Genomic DNA, 21,902 nt, shown 5'->3' on the forward strand with positions numbered 1-21,902 from the left:
TTTTTATTAGAGAACATTTTGTGTGCTTTTTGACAAAGCTCGCTCCACCCCTCATTGTCTCCTACCTTCTGCTTTTCTCTTGTATAATGGAATGTTTCTTCCTCTTAACTGGCTGTGTTTCTGATCACCTTCTTTGCATTATTTACTATGTTGTTTGCTGTTATTGCTGTTTGTGTTTAAACTCACAAGTAACTTATTTGTGTTTTATTACACACCTCAGCTTTCCTAGCACAATTTTTTTAATAGGTCTGCAGTCTTCATGAACGCCCTGGTTGAATAAGATAGTTATTCTGTGAAGCAATTGGAATCCCTGTTAATGACCTCAAAGCAAATGCACAGCAAAATCACATTTTGTGTATAGATGTTGTTTTATGTTCTGCTGGATGGAGTAATACAAATTAAAGCATTTGTTGCTGTCCATTGATTTGCAAATCCTAAATGTATAGGTTGACAGTAGAATGGCTTCAGTATCCATCTCTTTCTGGTTTTCTGCCTCTGATGAAGCTGTCTTACAAATCTACTGCTTTGCAAATCATTTTTGTTTGTGTCTAAAATGTTAGCCATTTATGTTATTAGACTTATTTTTGCTTCAGTGAAGCATGAGAACAACTATATTACAATTATGTCTTGCATTCTCATATAAGTAAGCAAAGGTGGAGTGGTAGCATATCTTTAAATTAACTCTTTTTGTAATACAGAGTGCAGCAATGTCCTAGCAAAATCTGGAATTTATATTTTAAACATTTGTACAGATGAATAAACTGACATTTTAGATGCTTTTTTCTAAAAACTGTCCCTGCCATCGCTCGGATACCCACACCGGGAGGGAGCTCATGATGCAGGCAGCCATGTTGGGGCACACGCATGCACATAATGAGCGAGTGCCACAACTTGAGTGATATCCACCACGCCTACTTCTGGCGCATAGTAAGTGAGCAGGCGAGATCCGCTCATTATGCGGATGCGTGCCAACCAACATGGCTGCCTGCACCGGGAGCTCCCTGCCTCTGTAGCCCAGCGGTGGGAGTTTTTTTTTTTTTTACTTAGAGTGTGGGCTCTATTAAACAATATTGGGATGATAAGTCCCCTTTAATACAAAGACTAGTAATAAGGCTTGCTGACCTCAAAAACTGTATTTTTATTGAGAGAGAATAGAAAGATAGCATAATAGTTAGTTGTTAAATTGCTTAGGATATCTCTGTCATCAATGTTAATGTCTACCTTTTTTGTGTGCATTCCTTTAAAATATAGCATTGTTTGGGCAATGTCTTAGCTTAGCAAGTACCCCTCATTTTAAAGGGGAATTTGGAATTTCAAAATTTTCCAGCTTGCAAAGTATTGGAAGGTTTGTCTGTTCCTCATGCCACAAACAATGTTTTCTAGGGTAGTTCACTGATCAGTAGAATAAAATATGTGTTTAGATCCTGTTGGCTATGTTGTCTGCTGTAATGGCCTTGAATCTCCTTGGGAGAGCTACCAAATGGTTAAGCCTAGGATGAACACATCAGCTGTAAATATTAAAGTGGGACTATTGTGTAGATTAAAATATAACATAAGCTTTACCTCATGGAAATGTAACACTTTCTAAATATAATCAATTGAAAATGTTCTGCTATTTATGAAATAATCAACTTTATGCTTATTATCCCCCTCTCAGCAATCTGTCTTTCTTCAATCTCTCTTTATGCAGAAGTTGGGGTCAGGTTTTGATTGACCGGTTGGTCTAATACATCTTTTAGGGGGGCTCCCGTTAGCAGAGGTGCTAGAGATAATTTTAAATAACCTGACTCCATCACAAACAATAAAACTGACTTTGGCACTAATCCTGCCTGTAGAGAAACAGAATTTCTGCTAAAGCAGTGGTTCTCAACCTTCCTAATGCCGTGACCCTGTAATACAGTTGCTTATGTTGTGGTGACCCCCAACCATAAAATTAATTCTAAGACCATAGGAAATATGTGTTTTTCCCGATGGTCTTTGGCGACCCCTGTGAAAGGGTCGTTTGACCCCCAAAGGGGTCCCGACCCACAGGTTGAGAACAGCTGTGCTAAAGCCATTTATTTTGCAAGAGTGAGCATTAATAGCTCCTCTAAACCTGACTCCACCTACTGCATGAACACAGAATCAAGATAGACAGATAATGAGAGGGGGAGAGTAAAGATTATCTTGGTTATTTAAAAAAACAGGGCAGAATTTTCAATTGATTATACTTCTTATTTCAGTCAGATGAAGTTTTTATAAAATTTTCCTTTCATGATAGAACCACTTTAAGGGATGCCTGTTCCTAAAATTCAGGGGTTTGTTGAACATTCTGGTAAGATTTCCCAGAATAAGCGGTTTTGAAAAATGTATTTTTTTCTAAATTATTGTGCAAATTGTAAATTAAACCTTTTTGTAAAAATTTAACAAAGGCCTTTTCGACTGAAGTTTTATGTATGTTTTGAAAATGTGTTTACCAAGCGTTACTCTTCAAGAAGAAGATGCAGTTTCATAACTAATGCATGTTAGAACAGTTTAGTAATGTAATAACCTTTTTTACTTTGTAAAATGGAAAAATCTTCTATCTGTACGGATGTGTTGTTTTTTTGTTTTTCTCATAGTTTACGTTTAAGGGTTAAGACACACGGAGCTACTTAGTAGCAGCTACTTGTCACGGCTGCTAAATACACTGCCATAGACAAGAATTGAGTCTGCTAAAACACAAAGAGAGACAGTTATAAGTAAATGATCAGCATTGTCTATTGTTGTAGCCATGACAAGTAGCTGCTACTAGTAGCTCTGTGTGTCTTCACCCTAAAGGGGAACTCCACCCATTAATGAAAAGTGCTAAGTGGAATAGAAACTTTCCTATATACATTACAAATTTATATTAATTTCTAAAGTTATTAACATTTTTATTACTCCTCAAAACAGTGTCTATGTGGCCATTTTTATTCACTTTATGACCTTTCCCGACTGTAAGTGTAGCAAACGTCTGCCCTCCTATAGGCAAGACTCCAATTCCCACAATATCTTGCTTGTTTATTCACAGGCCTGTTAATTACAGAACATGCAAGGCATTTTGAGAACTTGAATCTTGGCTGGGTAAGAGGTGGTTTTAGCTACATTGTTTCAAGAGTCATGAAAAGTAGTACATAGAATAGAAAGGGGCCGGTTATTTCAATATGCAGGATTTTTTTGCTTGGGATCTATTGAATTTGCAGAATAGTTATTTTATTCTGAGCAGTAAGTCTTGAGGCTGCTAAAATTTGAACATTTTAAAAATAAGCATAGCTTTATGTTAGTTTGGTCACTATAATGCAGTGTATTGTCTTATAAAGAGTCAACAAATTGGCTAAAAATTATAGCTTTGTTTAAATAGGATGTTGTAGGAAATGACATATTTCCCTAAGCAGTTCCTGATTGGCCAGTAAACCCATTACATGTAATTGAAGCTTGTCCAGTTTTTTGTTCATTAACACATGCAAATTGGTGTTTGGGGGCTCAATCATTAAACTGTAATTATACAGTCTTATATCTAAGCTGTTTTTATAAAACAGGCTGTCGGTATGAATGGTTTGTTGTATGAAGCACTATTACAGGCTTTGTATGAGTTTACATGAGATGAAAAAATTGGGAATTTATATTTTACCATGCCTTTACTAGTGTACTACTGTGTCTCTGTTTGCTCTCCTTCTCTAATAAGTTGGCAAAGGTGCTTTTACAAAATACAACCATGCAGGCTTATAATAGTCTCTGTAGTATTTTAGGGGTTAATTATTTTGAGTGAATGAAGAGTTGGCTTGCTGCCAAAGCATACGTGGGAGAGATTTGGTCTATTTCTTTTGGAACAGCAACTTTACAGTGATATATAGTACTAAAGTATACTGTGGCATGTTATATATTACCCTCCTCCATTTTAAGGAGGAGTTGTCTGAGTTCATTATCCAGCGTTTTTACTGTTTTTAAATCAGATGTTTTTGCCCCCCTGTTATCCTTTACCACAGCAGCTTCTGTTCTATACTGACCCGACATTGTTCATGACATCATTTCTCTGGTGGTGCCAAGGTCTTTTATTTATTCAATTAGCTGTACTTAACGTTGTAAGAGTGCATTCATCAGTGGGGAAAGCATCAGGGGATGTAGGAAGATGCATAGTTTCTCTGCAGGGAACGTAAGCGAAATAGTAAGAGCCTAATGTTGCTTTTCATCAGGTATTCATATTTGATGTTTTTATTTAAACATTTAAATTAAAAATATGAAATGTAAATGTTTTCATTTGTATGTATTTGCTATGCTTTAGTTTTCTCTGATAATGGAATTCAGCTTTTGTGACCAAGGCCCTCTGATCCTATTTTTTCTTTAAGTCTTGTTTGTTAAACCCTTATTTGTTCTAAATTATTATATACCACAGCATACCATGTTAGTGGCATATAAATAAATGATGATAATTGATAAAGCTGATGGAATATGCTTTATAGCAGTTTTAATAAACAATTTTGTGCTTTACATTCTTTTTCTGTTTTACGTATTTTAGATATATTGGCAGTTATAGACAGTTTCAGCTCAACAGTTCTTTTTGAAGGCCAGAGCTACTCTTACTGTCTCTGCACTTTCTGTGTACTTTCTGGATTCAGTTAACCCTAGGGTTTCTCTTTTTAAAACTGGAAACAAGCAACTAACTTCCTGTAACAGCATGTTACAGACAAATGAATGCATCCTTTAATACCCTGTAACAGTTTTCCACATTAGATATTTGGAATACCAAAATTATTAAGAAAAGGCAGATAAACCTGCTTAAAGGAGCAGTTGAGTGTAAATATGAAAATGGGTGAAATAGACTAAAAAATATTTGTAATATAGTTAGGCAAAAAAAAAATATATATAAAGCCTGGAGTGGGCAGATGTCTAACATAATAGCCAGACCTCTACTTCCTCCTTTACAGCTCTCTAAGCTGTTAGCAGTCAGTAACCAACTTGAGGGGAGGGGGGGTGGCACATGGGACATAACTATTTGGTTAGTTTGCTTTTGAATCTGACCTGCATACTCACAAATTAACTGAACAGTTATGTCCCATGCCCCCCCCCCCCTCAAGTCACTGATTGGCTACTGACTGCTAACAGCTTAGAGAGCTGTAAAGGAGGAAGTAGTGTTATGTTCGACAGCCCGCTCCAGCCTTTATAGATTACATTTTTGCCCAACTAACTATATTACAAATATTTTGTATTTTGCACAGTCTATCCATTTTAACCAGTTTCATTTTTACACTGAACTGTTCCTTTAATAGCTATAAAAATGACACCAAAAAAGGAAACAGGAAACAAAAGACTAAGGTTCAGAGACAAATAGTAGAAAAGATGGTCCAGCCAGAGATCCTTAGCATAGTGAGCGACAAATTGCTAATTCTATAACATACTAAAAGTTAATTTAAAGATGAGCTACCCCTTTAAGTATTTATTTAAAAACAAATTGGAATGCCCATGAAAAGAGGCTGTATTTGGAGGAATTGTGTGCAGCTCATAGCTTATCATTCTGGCATGATTTACCTTTAAGAACGTACTGTAGTTTTATCTGTTTCATACCAGCTTTTTGCTCTTTGTCTGTTCAGTTATGTCAGTTAAACCCTGCCCAGTGTTTTGTTACCTCTGCCTGTACATGAAAGGCACTCCCACCGTGGGCAAGAGTAAATAGTAGTACTTCTGGTGTTGCAACGCTAAACAGATTCATTAAAAAAAAAAAAGTCTTGAATGTTTTAGCTTTTTTTGCTGATCTTATTTGAGATTTCACCGTAAAAATGTTGTATCTCCAGGCACAATTTATTGTTTTGAATCGAAAATAGCAACTGAAACAAATGTGTGAAAATATGTTTCCAGAAGCATTTTTAGGCATAAATTTACATACTGGGGTGCTGCAGCACAGCAATATGGCAGCGCTTTTGTTTGTTTCTTTTTCTTTTCTTTAATAGCTTTTTTTGGATTCTTGTTTCCAGTGTTATTTTTGTAGGCCAAATTCAGCAGAAAGAAGATTGAATGTGACTTTTCCATAATACGTGCATGGAATCTATTATCCAAAATGCTTGGGACCTAGGGTTTCCTGAATTAGTTTATTTTCTTAAAGGAATATTGATATACTAATTCCCACACTTAACCAATTTTCTGATTTTACTGGGTAAAAAGTTGTACACTCTTTGTTTTGTGACTTTTTTCTCTTAAGTACTGAAACTCAATTATATTTTATTGTGATAATTTAAGTCTTTTGGTGTATGTACCAGCTGTACCATGTTCATATCATTTGGGCCTATTCTTCCGGGTAGGTTTGCACCAGGAAGTTGCATATGCATTTTCCATATATTATAAGTGTGACTAAAACGTGTTTTTTGGTTGAGCCTTTTTTTATGTTTGCGTCACTCCAATGTTACTTTGGGATTGTGTTTAGGTTTGAGGCAAACTTTGGCCCAAGCTTTAGTTTTTAGCCAATCAAAACACTTTCTTCCATAGTAATTACCTGTGTTTTACACCATCTATTCTATTTATTTATTCTTTATTCTGTTTCAACAAGATGCTCAGATGTTGCTTATGTAAAGCAGCCCCTACAGCATGATGCTACCGTCACCATACTTCACTTTATTAAAGTGCTTTTGGAAGTGAAAGCAGTATTCGATTTGAGCTGTATGTACTACTTTTAACGTTGAATATGAAGTTTAATCTTGCTCTCAGCTGAGCACAACATTTTCCCACATTGCAACTGGGTCACACCATGGCTTTTTGACAAAGCCAGTGCTTTCACATGGTTCTTATTGAACAATTACTTTTGTTCCACTCTCTCATACAGTCCACTGTTATTCGGAGCTCTTAATATGGATAACCGGCGCACCTTTAAGCTGCAGCCACACAGGGCTCATCGGATAAATGCAGGCCAAGATTTAGCCTTGGATTTTGGCACTGAAATGCATATTCGCATATTTTGACATCAAAATCCAATCCGTTTGTCTGCACCCAGGCCAACATGGCAGCTCTGGGTGCAGGCACAGTCGAAAGCTGATTAATCGTTTATCCAGCGGTCGAGAATCAGCCCTGGTTGGATTAAGCCTTACTTTGGTTGCTGAACTCCTTCACAGTGATTGTTGGCTTCTCTGTGGCTTTTTTATATGTACAATTTTCTAGCCATTAAAATGACTTTCACTTTGAAGGGCTCTTAGATATTGACATTTGAGTAGCTTTTTATTTTAATACATTTTGTATGCCTGTCAAACTTATAACTAAAAATGCTGAATGTTGTGTTAAAATGAAATGCAAGTCTCAGAGGCTGTGATAAAAACCAGTGCAATACAGTGTTAGCTAGCCAGAAATTGTTTATTCACCCTTTACTTATCTTTTCTAATTCACAACCTGCTAATGGGACATATTTTCCACTGATGTTTTAATATGCAAATTGGCCAATGCCAACTTATTTTTGAGAAAAAATCAAAGCCAGGTAGCAGAAATGGACTCCTACACTTCTGCACCTGAAAAGAATAAACTATGTGTGCCATCAGGCATATTATCCTTTTAAATGTGATGTTTTTATCTTGACATTATGACAGTTATTTTAATGAATGACTGACTGATGGAGATGTGTCCTTGTTTAGTTGTTTTTACCTGCTTACTGAAAACTGACAATGTAGAATAAAGCACATTATTATTACTATTATTATCTTGTGTTTTTAAAGGTTTACCATATTCCACAGCGTTGTGCAACAGAAGGGTGGATACATCAAACATACAAGTTACATACAAATATTGACCAATACAGGATGTAAAGAGAGCCCTGCACATTAAACATTATTTGCCTTACAGGTACCTTATGGGCCAGCTCTCAATTATAAAAATAATATGCAGATAAAGTATAAGGACACAATCACTTCTTTTTTTGTTTTTTAACTTTTTTTTTTGTAGTGTAAATTTTATTGAGTTAAATATTTTTTGCCTAACCCATACGTATAGACTTTTTGGTTGTGTTAAATATTAGAATAAGCTCCACAGGCTATAGCACATATCTTGATCAGTAATACTGACTTTTTCCAGAGAAAGAAAAATGTGACTTACAAGTCAAAAATATTTAATACTTTAAGTTAAGTGCTTCAAATATAATGGGTAGAAGACCCTTCCACATAACTTCTCTGCATTTATTACCATCTTGCTACATTTTAAATGACCTAGTTTACACAAATCTTACTTGACTATTTTATACCCAATGTGTTAATCCTTGATTCTAGAAATAATAGGCCTTTTGTGGAATTACAAAAAAAAAGTCATGTTGTTTCTCGTCCCATGAAACTCTGACTTGCCCTAATCTGTTCTAATGTAACGTTAAAGACACAGAAGTAGTTTCATTATCCTTCTAAGAATGTAGTGTGTGTTTAAGAATGTCTGTGATTTTCTGTCAAGGTTAAGCAATTAACTTGATAGATTTGGCAAAATTTGTTGTTCTCATAACTTATATCAGTGCTGTCCAACTTCTGTTGTACCGAGGGCCGGAATTTTTCCGACCTACGTGGTGGAGGGCCGATAATGGAAGCCAGTTTTGACCACTCCCCTTTTTGAAACCGCACCCACTTGAAACCACACCCATGTTATCACATGACCATACCCATATTAATGGTTGTAGTACAGCAAAAACCTGCTCTACCCTGCCTGTGTGTGCCATACTCTGCCTGCCCTACCCTGCCTGTGTGTGCCATACTCTGCCTGCCCTACCCTGCCTGTGTGTGCCATACTCTGCCTGCCCTACCCTGCCTGTGTGTGCCATACTCTGCCTGCCCTACCCTGCCTGTGTGTGCCATACTCTGCCTGCCCTACCCTGCCTGTGTGTGCCATACTCTGCCTGCCCTACCCTGCCTGTGTGTGCCATACTCTGCCTGCCCTATGATGCCTGTGTGTATGGCACACACAGGCAGCCTACAGTGACACAATGCTGGCACTGCTCCTACAGTCTGCACAATAACTATATATTAAAAAACTTTTTAATTGCAGTACAACCTCAGTATATGTTCTTTTTGTAGTATGCAGGGATTATTTGTGGGTTTCTACTGCTCCTGAGGTGTGAACAGGGGAACAATATGAGTGATTACAGCCTGAGCCTGAGGTGTGAACACTGCAGGGGGTGAACAATACAGAGATTAAAAGGTGTGAACAACACAGGGAATTACATATTTAAACAATACAGCCTGATTACAGCCTGAATCTGAGGTGAGAACCATGCAGGGGGGGCAGTTAATCACAGTTCTGATACCATTTAAAGCTTACACAAGAGTAAGCCATCAAAGCAGCCAGACAGGTGGGGGGCCACACAGAGGGGGGTCGCAGTTGGACAGCACTGACTTATATCATTGTATAATGCCCTCGTTCGGCATTACTGTTGTCTTTAGCCATACCTCAAGGTGACAATTTCACAATTGACAAAAGTTTCAAATACCAGTGCCACTGTCTGGCACATGAATGGGGAATCAGCAGATGCAGAAGAGGTGCAGTGCCTTCTCAGTTTTACCCAGATCCAGTTGTTCAGGTCATAGACTCAAATAACAGTTTCCCACCATTCATGTGGTTGAAAGTTTTGTGGCTTTAAAGGGGAAGGAAAGGCTAAGTCACTTGGGGGTGGTAAAATGTTAAGCACCCCCAAGTGACTTGAATCGCTTACCTCGTGCCCCGGGCTGGTGCCCCTGTTAGGAGAAAACCGCACCAGCCCGGGGCACCTGGGGCGATGCGCTTCCTCCTTCCGCCTTCGTTTCCCTGAGACTTCAAGTCCGGCGCATGCGCAGTAGAGTGAAAAAGCCGACTTCTCTGTTAAAGTTCGGCTTTTCACTCTACTGCGCATGCGCGCGCAGCGAACCAGGAAGAAGGAAGCGATCGCTGCTACCCCGGGCTGGTGCTGTTTTCTCCGTACAGGGGCACCAGCCTGGGGTAGAAGGTAAGCGATTCAAGTCACTTGGGGGTGCCTAACATTTTGGCACCCCCAAGTGACTTAGCTTTTCCTTTCCCTTTAATAATGTTTTCTGTACAGGTTGTAGCCACACCACCCTCAATTCTCTACATTGTTGGTGCAGAACCTCCTTTCACAAAAGTTGGGTTGCTCTCCCACCTGAAACATTGATGCACGTGGGGTCACAATAAATGGGGTAAGCTCATTAAAGGCTCCTTTAAGGCCCCAAGTATTCTGGATAACACGTCCCATACCTGTACTTAAATAGAGAATTGGCTGTAGGATAGGTAAGTGAAATGTTTTATTGTCAGACCAGTGTTCCTGGACCAGGAGTCTGTCCTTGGCTCTCTGCTTTTTGATCTGTCTAAAGGTGGCCATACACGTGGCGATCTGACGATGTTTCGTGCGACCATTGGTCGCACGAAACATCATCAGATGTGCCACACACCATTCAGGGCTGAATCGGCAGGTAAGGAGGTAGAAACAATAGGATTTCTACCTCCTTCTGCCGATTCAGCTCTGAAGGGAGATTTTGATCAGGCGCCTTCTATGGCGCCCGATCAAAATTTTCCAACTGGTCCGATCGGCGAGTCGGCCGATATCAGCAGGTTCCTGCGATATCGGTCGACTCGCCGACATACCATACACGCACCGAATATTGTACGAAACGAGGTTTCGTACGATATTATCGGTGCGTGTATGGCCACTTTAATAAAGAACCTTAAAGGGGCATTGAAAATGCAGTCTCTCTTTTTTGTGAATGATTCTAAATTGTGCAAAACTATACATTCAAAACTATACTATGCGTTTTGGCTGAAATAACATAAATGCGAGTTATGCACTAATAATAGTATTTTGTGGGTATCCTTAATTGACTTGTTAATTGGCTACCAAACTTTGTAATTCTAGGCTGTGCCATTCTGTGGCTGCTATAGCAAAAAGAGTACTGTACTATCTTGCATCAAAAAGGGCCTTAATTTAAAAGAGACAAAAACATAACTTTGCCTCTTTATAGGTCCCTAAGCCTCACTTTGAGTATGCAGTGCAGTTTTGGGCTCCAGTCCTTAATGGATCTAATGAGCTGGGATGAGTGCAGAGATGTTCGTCAACACTGGTAACATGATACCTCTTTGCAATATTAGTATTAGTTTATTAAAGGATTTTATTGACAGACAGGGACCAGCAGGCACCCCTTTAGATTAGAGCAAACTTTTTAAACAGGGGGCCAGTTCATGGTCACTCAAACTTTTGGGGGGCCGGACTATTGTGCTCAAACTAGTCCCCCCCCTCTAGCTCCCTGCTGTGTCCTCAAACTATGGTCCACTCTTGCTGCCTGCTCCTTGCTGCAGGGTCAAACTACTGCCTGCTCCTGGGTCCTCCCTCTCCCAGCTCCCCCCTCCCGCTCCCCAATGCCAGGGGTGAGGACGCACTGAAGGCCGGGTAAATTACATTGGGGGGGGCCAGATCTGGCCCGTGGGCTGTAGTTTGAGGATTCTTGGATTAGAGGAGGTTCTTCATTGGGTGGGAAGTTTGGGGAATGCTCTGTCAGGTGATGGATGTTGTGATGCCAAATTTTGTTAATAACTTTAAGAGAGGCTTTGATGAGTTCTTGAATAAGATAATATCCAAGGCTATTGTGATCTTATACAGTGAAACCTCATTTTTACATCCCCTGATATTGAGTTTTCCTGCATTTTACACCATTGTTTTGTGGTCCCACTAATATATAACACATAATGAACTTCCCTGATTTTACATTTTCCCGGATTTTGCATCATTTTTTTCAGATCATCTGAAAAACTTTAAAATGGGGGTTCTACTGTATTGTTAGTATTGATATTGTTGTTTGTTGCTGCTTATTAATGATGAAAGACTACCGAGGGATTGATCAGTATTATGACATATATGTTGGCAGTCACAAGTGCTTAATGTAAGTTCTTTTTACCCCTGCTTCCTTTATTTGAGTACATTTTAGTATACCTCCTAAGGATATGTACTAGACAAAAGATAGTGTTTTCTTCTAGGAAAAGTACAGAGGGTGGCAAAACACTTGTTTTGCAAACGAAAAAAAAAGTAGAAGTAAAATAAAATATAACATCTAATCTGTTTCTCCATATATGAGAATGCGTGTACACCCATTGATGGAATGAGCATAATGCAGGTTGGGGGATGAACAATTCTTATCACTTTTTGCTGTACTGCCATTCTAGATTACATTCTTCTAAAATGTACAGAGGGGTGGGGGAGCAGTATTGAGTTCTGTGCCTTCCTGTTAGAAAACTGCACATGCAACATCTTTTCTATCTCTGCACTATCTGCATATAACTATGTCTTTTTCAAGCTCATTATCTTTCATAAGATGAAAAAAAAATATCTTATTTGCATTATAATCTTTTGTGTCCTAAATTTTAAATAGCTTTACGGAGCTGGGGAACTCCAGTGTGTATAGTACTTTATTCACATGTTCTACTTTATTAGTGATCTATTAAAAGGCAGTATGGGGGATTCCAATGTAATAATATATCAAATTTAATTAACACTGCCAGTTGTATGAATAAGCATAATTCCACACATTCAACACATGAAATCGGAGTTGCAGAAATAAGTTATAATGGCTACTATTTAGCTTTTTTAAGGTTGGGGGGGGCTGTAAAGTTTTGCTATATATATGTATGGCACACACAGGCAGCACAGGGCAGGCAGAGTATGGCATACACATCTTAGGTGTGAATAATGCAGGGGACGTGCAATTAATCTCGCTGGGCAGCCCTGACCTAGTAAATATGCATAATGTGTTTTGTTTGCAGTGGTAAAGGGTAAGCCATAAACATTTTTATGCACTGATCATAGCATTGTGTGCAAATTTCATTATAGTTTAAATGATTTAATCCATATGTGGTGTCAGAGTACTCAGAAGATTGGTGTTGCTCATATTTCACAAACAGTTTCTGTTCTTTTCTCCAAGAGGATTTGTCAGTTTCATCCTGAGAATATGATGATGATTTTCTGGGGATTTGTCAATAACAAAAATATTGGTATGGGTATAGGGAAACCTGTCATCCTGAAAGCTCAGCATTATGGGAAGCCATTTCCCATAGAGAGGTTACTTTAAAGGACATGTGAACCCCACACACAAAAATCTAATCAGTGAACGGCCTCTTTGAAATCTTTCAATACCTGCCACACTGGTTGTCCAGAGGTTAATAGTAAGGCTGCAGCATCCCCTTAATCACTTAAATGTACTTCTCCTCCTGTAACTCACTCAGCCCCCTCCCTCAGGAATTTGCTTTGGCTGTTGGATTGTGGGCATGCTCAGTTGTTCTAAGCTCAGATACTGAACATGCCCTCCAGTCTAGCAGCCAGTGAAAAGATGGCATAGAAATTCAGCTCCAACTGTCTGCTTCACCTTTTTTCTCCTAACCTCCTCTCCTGAGCTCAGCTTAAACAAAGCAGAACTTTTATCAAAAACAGTTGTGCCTGTGTGAGCCTGCATTCTTGATGAAACGTATGCTGAATAAAGATCTTTGTGCTTTTATGCTGTTTACAGATTTAAGTGTATCTGATTATGTATCAGAGGAAAAATGGCCACTGGCTGAAAGCTGCTATTTGCTTTAGGAAAATGTGATGGTGCTGGCAAGCGGAAGGGATATATGCAGTACAAATGATGCCATTTGGGTGGGGGAGACGTGCCCAACTGATATACATTGTAGGCAAATGTAGGCTTTACATGTCCTTTAAGCAAATAAGTGAGATTTTTTAAAATTCCTTTTTTTTATAATAACTGTACATTGTACTTGATCATAGATAAGCTGCATGAATCCATATTGGTGGCAAAACAAAATACTTCAAAATACCTTGCAGTTTTGCAGAAATGTTTGCTTATGCATCTTCAAGGGATTCAAATGATTTTAAGGAGACGATTTTTGTCCTGTACCATCTAATGATATGTTCCAGTCTCAATGTTGCTGCCCCTTAATGTTTTATAATGGATAGCCCTCCTTGCTTGGAGACAAATAGCTTTCACAGCAGACATTGGGAAATGCCATCTGTTTTTTATGTTACTTCGAAATCAACTGCTACATGTTCACTGGCTTCAGAAGAAATATATTTTTATCCTGTTGGGTAATACTGCTCCTTATAACTTTTTAATCTCATCCTAATAAATTGTTAGTATAAAGGTTAGCAGTTAGTATAAAGGTACAACACTGCTAAACATTTACCAGCAGTGCCATTTTGTTATTATCTTTATCCAGTATGTTCTATTTCCTTTCTGTTAATAAATAAATATTCTTTGGGTAGTGCCAAACTGATTATTGGGCTCAGACTCTGCTAGTGTGGCACTCCGAGTGGATATTTTGGAGAGCTCTTTCAGGTGATTTCACAAGGGTCATCCAGTTTATTGCTGATTACATATTTTAATAGGTTTGTACCATATATTATTATTAGTTGCTATACCATTTATTTCACCATGGAAATAGTTTCCACTGGGCTGCAGTAAAACCGCACTTAAGTGTGCATATGCAGAAGCACACTTGTTACTTAAAATGTTTTTAACAGACATCTCATTTTTAAACAGTTGCAATAATTTAAAATTAAATTGTTTCATCAGGCATTTCAGTAACTTTGACAGCCTCTTTTATATGTTTTATTTTTGTTTGCCAATTATAAGATACGCAAAGTATTGGCTGTCTAAATTCATAAGAACAGATTGTGTTGTGCTGCCTATAGTAGTTAGTGATAAATACCCACCATATACTGTTGCAGCCATCGACTGTCTGCATGTCCCATGAGTGGTTTCTCTGTCAGACTGACATACTTATTTGTGACTTATAAGGATTGTTAATAGGGATGCGCTGAATCCATTATTTTTGGCAGAATCATCCCCAACTGAAGTTCATCCCTAATTGTAAGCTACAATGATTCAGGGACTGATGTGAAAATGGTCTCTGTAAAGCACTCTGTAAACATGTCAATACGGTGTTAACGTTGTAGAAGGTTAATGCCAGACTTGACTGTTTCTCTATCTTTGTTTAAATGCAGATAGAGAAACAGCCGTTCTGCTGTCATCTGCTTCTTGCTGTATCTTCACTGACAGGCACGATGTAGGGCTGTGTGCAGAAATATGGAGCGGATTTTGCCATGGTAATTTATTAATATACATTTGCACCCTGAAAACCACTGATCTCATGCCTGTCTGTGAAGATACAGCAAGGAGCGGATTGGCTCTTTGAGAAACTGCCAGTCTGGACAATAAATAACATAACTTCATTTCAAGGCAGGTGATATGACTATAGCTGTTAGTGCACTTGTATCGAATTTGATTGCAAATTTTAATCAATTGTCTTAGTCATGAGTTAAAATTTAATGAAAAATTCCATACTAGTGTGTATGTTTAGCTGAAGTATGGTGGATACAGGTTTGGATTTTGCTTCTGAGAAAGAAACTAGATAAGCATACAGAGAAGGGACAGCAATCACTGGTGCACTCTGTATAACTCTTTAATTCCTTTCTCTATAGTTTCTTTCTCATTGAGCAACCTTTCACAGCATGCCCTGTCTGTGGGTATATTATTCTGTGTTGTGATTTATGTTTTCAGTTGTGTTGTGGGTGGTTGGCCCTGTTTGTGAGTTGGGAGCAGGTATCGCTTTGAACATTCTAATTTAGACACGTTCAGTATAAATTGCTGAGGTGAGTTATGGTATTATGCTCTATTTATGGAGGCAGACGTTAGGAGGCTGTGTCTAAATAATTTGTGTACAGGTTTAAGTCTGAGCTTGTTGCGTGCATGTCAGATGCATGGCCCTCAGACCTTCCTATGTGAACAGAGTTATTACATTTCCACAAAAAGTAAAGACTGGTAAAGATCAGTAGAATGGATAATATTGTTTACAGTTGCAGGGGCACTTTTTTTGTTTTCTGATAGTTGCGTCAAAAATTCTATTGAAACCTTGAACCAATTAGCAGTTTGCTATTTTTTAATTTTATTTAATTCAGCCTATTTATTTAGTGTTCCTATTTGTTATAATTTTTTAAAGTAAGCCACTTGGTTGATTGTGAGCTTAAGGTGTTGCAAGTTCTTGTATCTTGCTCGAGACAAATGATTCCAAAAATAGTGTTTGTTACCACAAAGATCTAAGAAAACATGTCTGGGTTTTTAGCTGTCAGGAGGAAGAGGTTAAGTGGTTCCTGTCAGGTCGGGGGCAGCTTCCACAAAACCAAAATTGATCTTAAGTGTTCTGTATGCTTTTGTTGTCCCTTATAGCTTGTACTTTTAGATAGCACACTTTTACATATAGGGTTGCTAGGTAATTTCTGCAGAGGGATTATGTATTTCAAAGCTGTCAGGGGACAAATAGCTCCTAGGATACTGCAGTTGCTAAGTTTTATCTAATTATAGATGGCATTAATTTCCTATGGTCCAGCTTCCATGGATATGATGACTTTGCATTTTTCCTGTGTATGTCATTATGTCTTTAGGACAACACATAATATTGTTTGGAAACCATTTTTGTAAGAATAAATTTGTTCATTTGGGCTTATGTGGAAAAAGTGAATAATCACTAAATTAACTTCAAGAAATTTTTGTTTTTTACACAAACACATCTAGTTCCACAGATTAAAAGAGTATCATGTCAAACAATGTTTCCCAACAGCCTATGTTCTTCTGTAAAGCAATGAATTTTTGGACTTAATGTTCCCCCTGCTGCATAATCAGTGGGTCATAGATTTTCTGGAAAGCAGAAAGACTGGAAGTCTCAGAATTTATCACTTCATGTTGTAAAACGGTGAGGAAGGGGTTTGATTACACTGAGCTAAGGTGTATGGGAAACTTTCCCTGCAGCACAGATGGACTATCATGGCCTCCTTTGTTTAGGTTTATTCAACTGTTCTATATAAACCAGGTTGGCTGGATTTCTCTAATTATGCCTTTTGAGAATAAATAAAAAGTCTGAATTTTGGACTTTAAAAAATACGAGTGGGAAAAAATCGTATTAGATGCGAAAATTTCGGATCACATCATGGTTGTATGAAACTATCGTGGTACAATCCAAAAATTCCAAAATTTTCTCAACGAATGGAAACGGCACAAAAAACTTTCTGACTTTGATCCTTCAGTGCATGATTTTGGAAGCCTACCATAGTACTCAATGGCAGTTCCAACGTGGCCAAAGGAAAGTCACGATACTGAAGTTTGAATGAATTCCAGAACTTTTGTACTTTTTGCAACAAATATGATTTTGTCACACAAATTGTTGCAAAGTACGAAGAAGTTGCGCAAATTAATGAAAATATCGTAGAAAATATGCAAAGTTCTAAAACTTAGAAAAAAAGACTAATTTTTAGTACTCTGACTCAATTGTACATTGATGAATGGGCCCCTAAGTCTTCTTGCCAATTATTTTGTGGCTATAATGGCACATGGGTATTTTGTCTGGCACAGCCATTCAGCAGAAAACTGTGTCAAACAAATTATCTTACAAAGTAAACTCAGTAGAGACTAATGCTAGTGCAGTACCCTTCATTGGAGAACAGCTGTGGTCAATACACCCCTCTTAGCCTGTCACTGCATCTAATGATCTTTACTGACTAATGGGCTTGTCATTAAAGAATATTAAAAACAGAGCCAGGTGTTTTGGCCGCTGCTTTTCTGCAATGGAGGCCAGTGGTAGTCAGAACTCCATGAGTGGCACAAACCTTAGACCCCACTGAGTTTGTTTTACAGATTTTAGAAAGTTCCAAATAGAACTTGCATTCTTTCAGTATTGGTACAGCAGTTGCATTGTATGGGTTTGCATCTCACTTCAGTAGAAGTCAGCAGATTCTAATAAATTTAAACCGTTTCTGACCCTTGGGCTGAACCACATCACCTATGTGAAATATTTTTTAGATATAAAAATATTTTTATTTACTAAATTTGAAAAGTTACAGGTCCTTCTACTACAGTTATGTGTTTTAAATAAAACTGTGACAGCAGTTTAAACTGTCAGAGAGAGCGATGCATAACAACCATTGAATACCCTCCACCCCCTCTTTTTTTTTCTTTTTTTTTTTTGTTAACATTTACATCTTGTGAGCAGTGACACAGCAATATACTTTGTTTGAACAAAAGATTACAGTTCTTTATATACAAACATATCAGCCTTCCCAGTTTTTGTTGACAAGGCAGAAATACTGAGAAAATGCTTTCCTTTTAAAGGAAAGGGTGAAAAAAATGCTATTTGTGCTTTAGAAATACGTGATAATATTCTCTCTCTCTCTCTCTCTCTCTCTCTCTCTCTCTCTCTCTCTCTCTCTCTCTCTCTCTCTCTCTCTCTCTCTCTCTCTCTCTCTCTCTCTCTCTCTCTCTCTCTCTCTCTCTCTCTCTCTCTCTCTCTCTCTCTCTCTCTCTCTCTCCCTCTCTCTCTCTCCCTCTCTCCCTCTCTCTCTCTCTCTCTCTCTCCCTCTCTCCCTCTCTCCCTCTCTCCCTCTCTCCCTCTCTCCCTCTCTCCCTCTCTCTCTCTCTCTCTCCCTCTCTCTCTCTCTCTCTCTCTCTCTCTCTCTCTCTCTCTCTCTCTCTCTCTCTCTCTCTCTCTCTCCCTCTCTCTCTCTCTCTCTCTCTCTCTCGTGTATGTATATATATATATATGCACTCGCCCATATCAGTATATTTAAGACATTCATACATTGACATGTCAACCCCAAAAATACTTTTTGCCTAATAAAAGAAAACATGACTCTAAGCAACTTTGCAATATACATTCATTACATATTTGTAATGCTTTTTCCAGTTACTTGTATATATACCTGCTAATAAAAGCAGCGGCTGCCTGTCCTTTCTATTCTCTGCCCTGGTGGCTCTGGCGTTTAAAATCTGCTGCCTTGTGTTACATTGTTTCACAGACCTGCCTCGCTGGAGGAGCCTGGCGCTTGCAACATTGTTTAAAAAGTAACAACCAAGAGTTCAGCAAATGCTGCTTTCTATAGCAATTATATTTACAAATAACTTTTAAAGCACTAATAATTTGTAATAAATTCATATTGGAAAGTTGCTTAGAATTATGTTTTCTTTTATTAGGCAAAAAATGATTTGTTGGGGTTAACATGTCCTTTAAGCTACTAAAATATGCCTTCCCCTTCAAACAAAACAAGGTTTGTGTATATAATGCACTGTGTTGGTTAACTAGGTCAATGTCATCCCTGATCTGGGCTACTCACTTTCATGTGATTAATTACCAATTCTTCTGTTTCTTATAGGGACACCTGAGGGATCACCTTTTATTTTACCATTATTATTATTATTAATAATATATATATATATATATATATATAATTTATTTATTTATTTTTTTTTTTAGATATTTTTAAGCTAATTATTAGGCTGCAGTCACACAGAGTGTTTGAAAACCACACAAAGAGAGAAGCAGAGCAGTCACATGGAGAAAAGCTGATCTGCTCAAACACACATCTCCTTGTAGGTGTATTGACAATGATAGCTTATGCCTCCATGCAACTATGTGGAGTGGAAGTGAAGGTCGATCCAAAAGCAGGCATTTTCATGCCAATCTCTGCACCGTGTAGTTGCATGCAGGAGAAAGCTGTGATTGTAAGTACAGCTACAGGGAGATAGGAATTAAAGGAGATCCGCTTCTCTCCGCCTGATTAAAAATTGAGAGCCTAGAGCAGAGAATACTGATCTACTACTTTAATGTTGAATGATAAGGTTACATATTAAATCCATTCAGGTATGCAAAGATAATGCAGTATTGGACCATTGTTGGCAGTGGTACCTAAGGACTTGCTAGCTGCAGGGAAGTTTGAAGATGCTGATGTTCAGTTTTGACCTAAGGCTATCCCAATAGCTACATACACTGGATAGTTTCCGATTGGCTTAGGTGAGCGTGTGACCTTAACTTTATGCAATGCAACATAATATTTTGGGCTCCTGGAAAAAAAGCTGCAGTGCCTAAAATTGATCAGTTGATAAACACAGTCCCCTGCTAGCTTGTTATGATCCCCATCAATCAAATACCTGGTTGCTGCTTGTCTATTACCTCCTCTCTGCAGGTTACACAATAAAATAGCCAATTGGTAGAGAAGCCTACTATATGGTACTATTGTGCAGTACCATTTACTAATTCTTTTCCAACAATTATCATATCACTGTATGTAAAGTGTTTTACATTCAGAGATTCCCATACATTCAAATGTATAGATATTTTCTGTCATCCGGAGGACTGGTGATTTCTTGTGGCCAACAGATCGCTGTTTGTGCCATTTACCCTTTGGATATTTACCTTTGTGACTCCAAAAAATGCACCTCATTGGTAAATCAACTTATTTGTCTTAAACAGACAATATGTGCATTTTAGGCCAGTAGTGGGACTTATTGGGCATATTTTATTCTTTCTGATTGGAACAGTGAGTCATGTGCCTGTCCACATACCACTTAGCATTGGTACATTCTGTTAAGGAACCACAAGATTTTACAGCAGACATCGGTTCAACCTAAATTGAAAGTAAAAGTGTGGCTTAACATAGGTTTTACTTCAGTTAAATTGTTGTAGCAACAGTTTGCCTAAAGTTCTTGGTTGTTGTGTAAATGATAGGCGTCAGGAAATTTTAGTTGAGAGCTTTTGAATTGTGCAGTAATGTAGAACTGTGGAGCAGCCGATTATGCCAACATACTGTTGTAGTATAGAGACTTCAAATTCTTCAGTGCTCTGGTTTTTATAAACCTAAATGAAACTAGAATTTTTATTACACCCTAACAGTGCACAATAGGAACTACATTTGCAGTTTTGGCAGCAAAACTGATCTCCAATACTGTCTTTAAATAATGTTTTTAAAAAGGTGAAACAAATGAATCACAAGAGCTTACTATCCAGAGGAAGAGGTTTTACTGTGCTTTTTATGCATACCCTATTCATACTTGGACAGGGCTCCAATGTATCTGTGCTGCATTCCCCTTGTGAACTCAGCCTAGGCTCCATTGTGTCTGTGCTGCACACCCTATTGCATAACGGCACTGAAATATCTGTGCCCCTGATTCTGCTGACTTAAACCAAAGCAATGATGTAGCAGTAGGGAAAGTATTAGGTGGCTATGTTTCAATTTGCATGTGATCATTCTGCTGCATGTGATCATTCTTTTCTGTTGAAACAGTTGCACTCTTTAAAGGATATTATCTGTATGTATGTATTTCTTTATTTATAAAGCGCTACTTATGTACGCAGCGCTGTACAGTAAATACATTAATACAAACGGGGTTATTAAGATAATAGGTAAATACAAAGTATAACAATAAATACAAGATACAGTTGCAATAAATTAAGAGTCAAAGACACAAGAGGATGGAGCTCCCTGCCCCGTAGAGCTTACAAACTATATGGGAGGGTAACTTACAGACACAAATAGGCAAATATAAGTGCTGTAGGTCACAGTGGGTGACAATATATGTGCCAGTTCCCAGATCAGATGCTGCATGCCCACATTAATGGTGGTAGAGCACCATAAACCCAAATAGTTGGTGCTTACTGTGGGGATATCACCCGTCATTCATATGTGAAAGAATTATATTATGACACACCCTTAAATCCATATGGCTCCTTCCCTGTGGGTAGCAAAGCAACACCCAGCACATAATTACACACCTTAGGGGCCATTTAATTACTATTTCCAACTGTTAACAAACTCCGAGAACAAACCCCTGCCAGGTTTACCTCCCACAGGCAGCATAGGGCAGGCAGAGTATGGCGCACACAGGCAGCATAGGGCAGGCAGAGTATGGCACACACAGGTAGCATAGGGCCGGGAGAGTACTCTGCCTGCCCTACTGTGCCTGTGTGTGCCATACTCTGCCTGCCCTTAAGTGTATGTGTATGTGCCATCACAGGCAGCATAGGGCAGGTTGTTCATACAGTGACACATTCTTGGCACTGCTCCTACAGTCTGAGGTGTGAAGAGGAGAACAATGTGGGTGATTACA

At 38.4% G+C, this 21,902-nt stretch overlaps 1 protein-coding gene across 2 annotated transcripts in view; it reads left to right on the forward strand.

The window, feature by feature from the left end:
- ahr (aryl hydrocarbon receptor) overlaps positions 1-21,902 on the forward strand; it is an 86,128-nt gene that overhangs the window by 3,447 nt on the left and 60,779 nt on the right. The window contains exon 1 of one of the 2 annotated variants that reach the window (XM_031903525.1): positions 4,090-4,193. The exons of the other annotated variant lie outside the window; for it this stretch is intronic. Within the exon in view, the coding sequence (XP_031759385.1) occupies positions 4,177-4,193 (17 nt within the window). The 5' untranslated portion in view covers positions 4,090-4,176. Of the gene's footprint in view, positions 1-4,089; positions 4,194-21,902 lie in introns of those variants that run through there. 2 annotated transcript variants of the gene reach the window in all.

The sequence above is a fragment of the Xenopus tropicalis genome, chromosome 6, assembly GCF_000004195.4.
Source record: "Xenopus tropicalis strain Nigerian chromosome 6, UCB_Xtro_10.0, whole genome shotgun sequence".
Lineage (NCBI taxonomy): Eukaryota > Metazoa > Chordata > Amphibia > Anura > Pipidae > Xenopus > Xenopus tropicalis.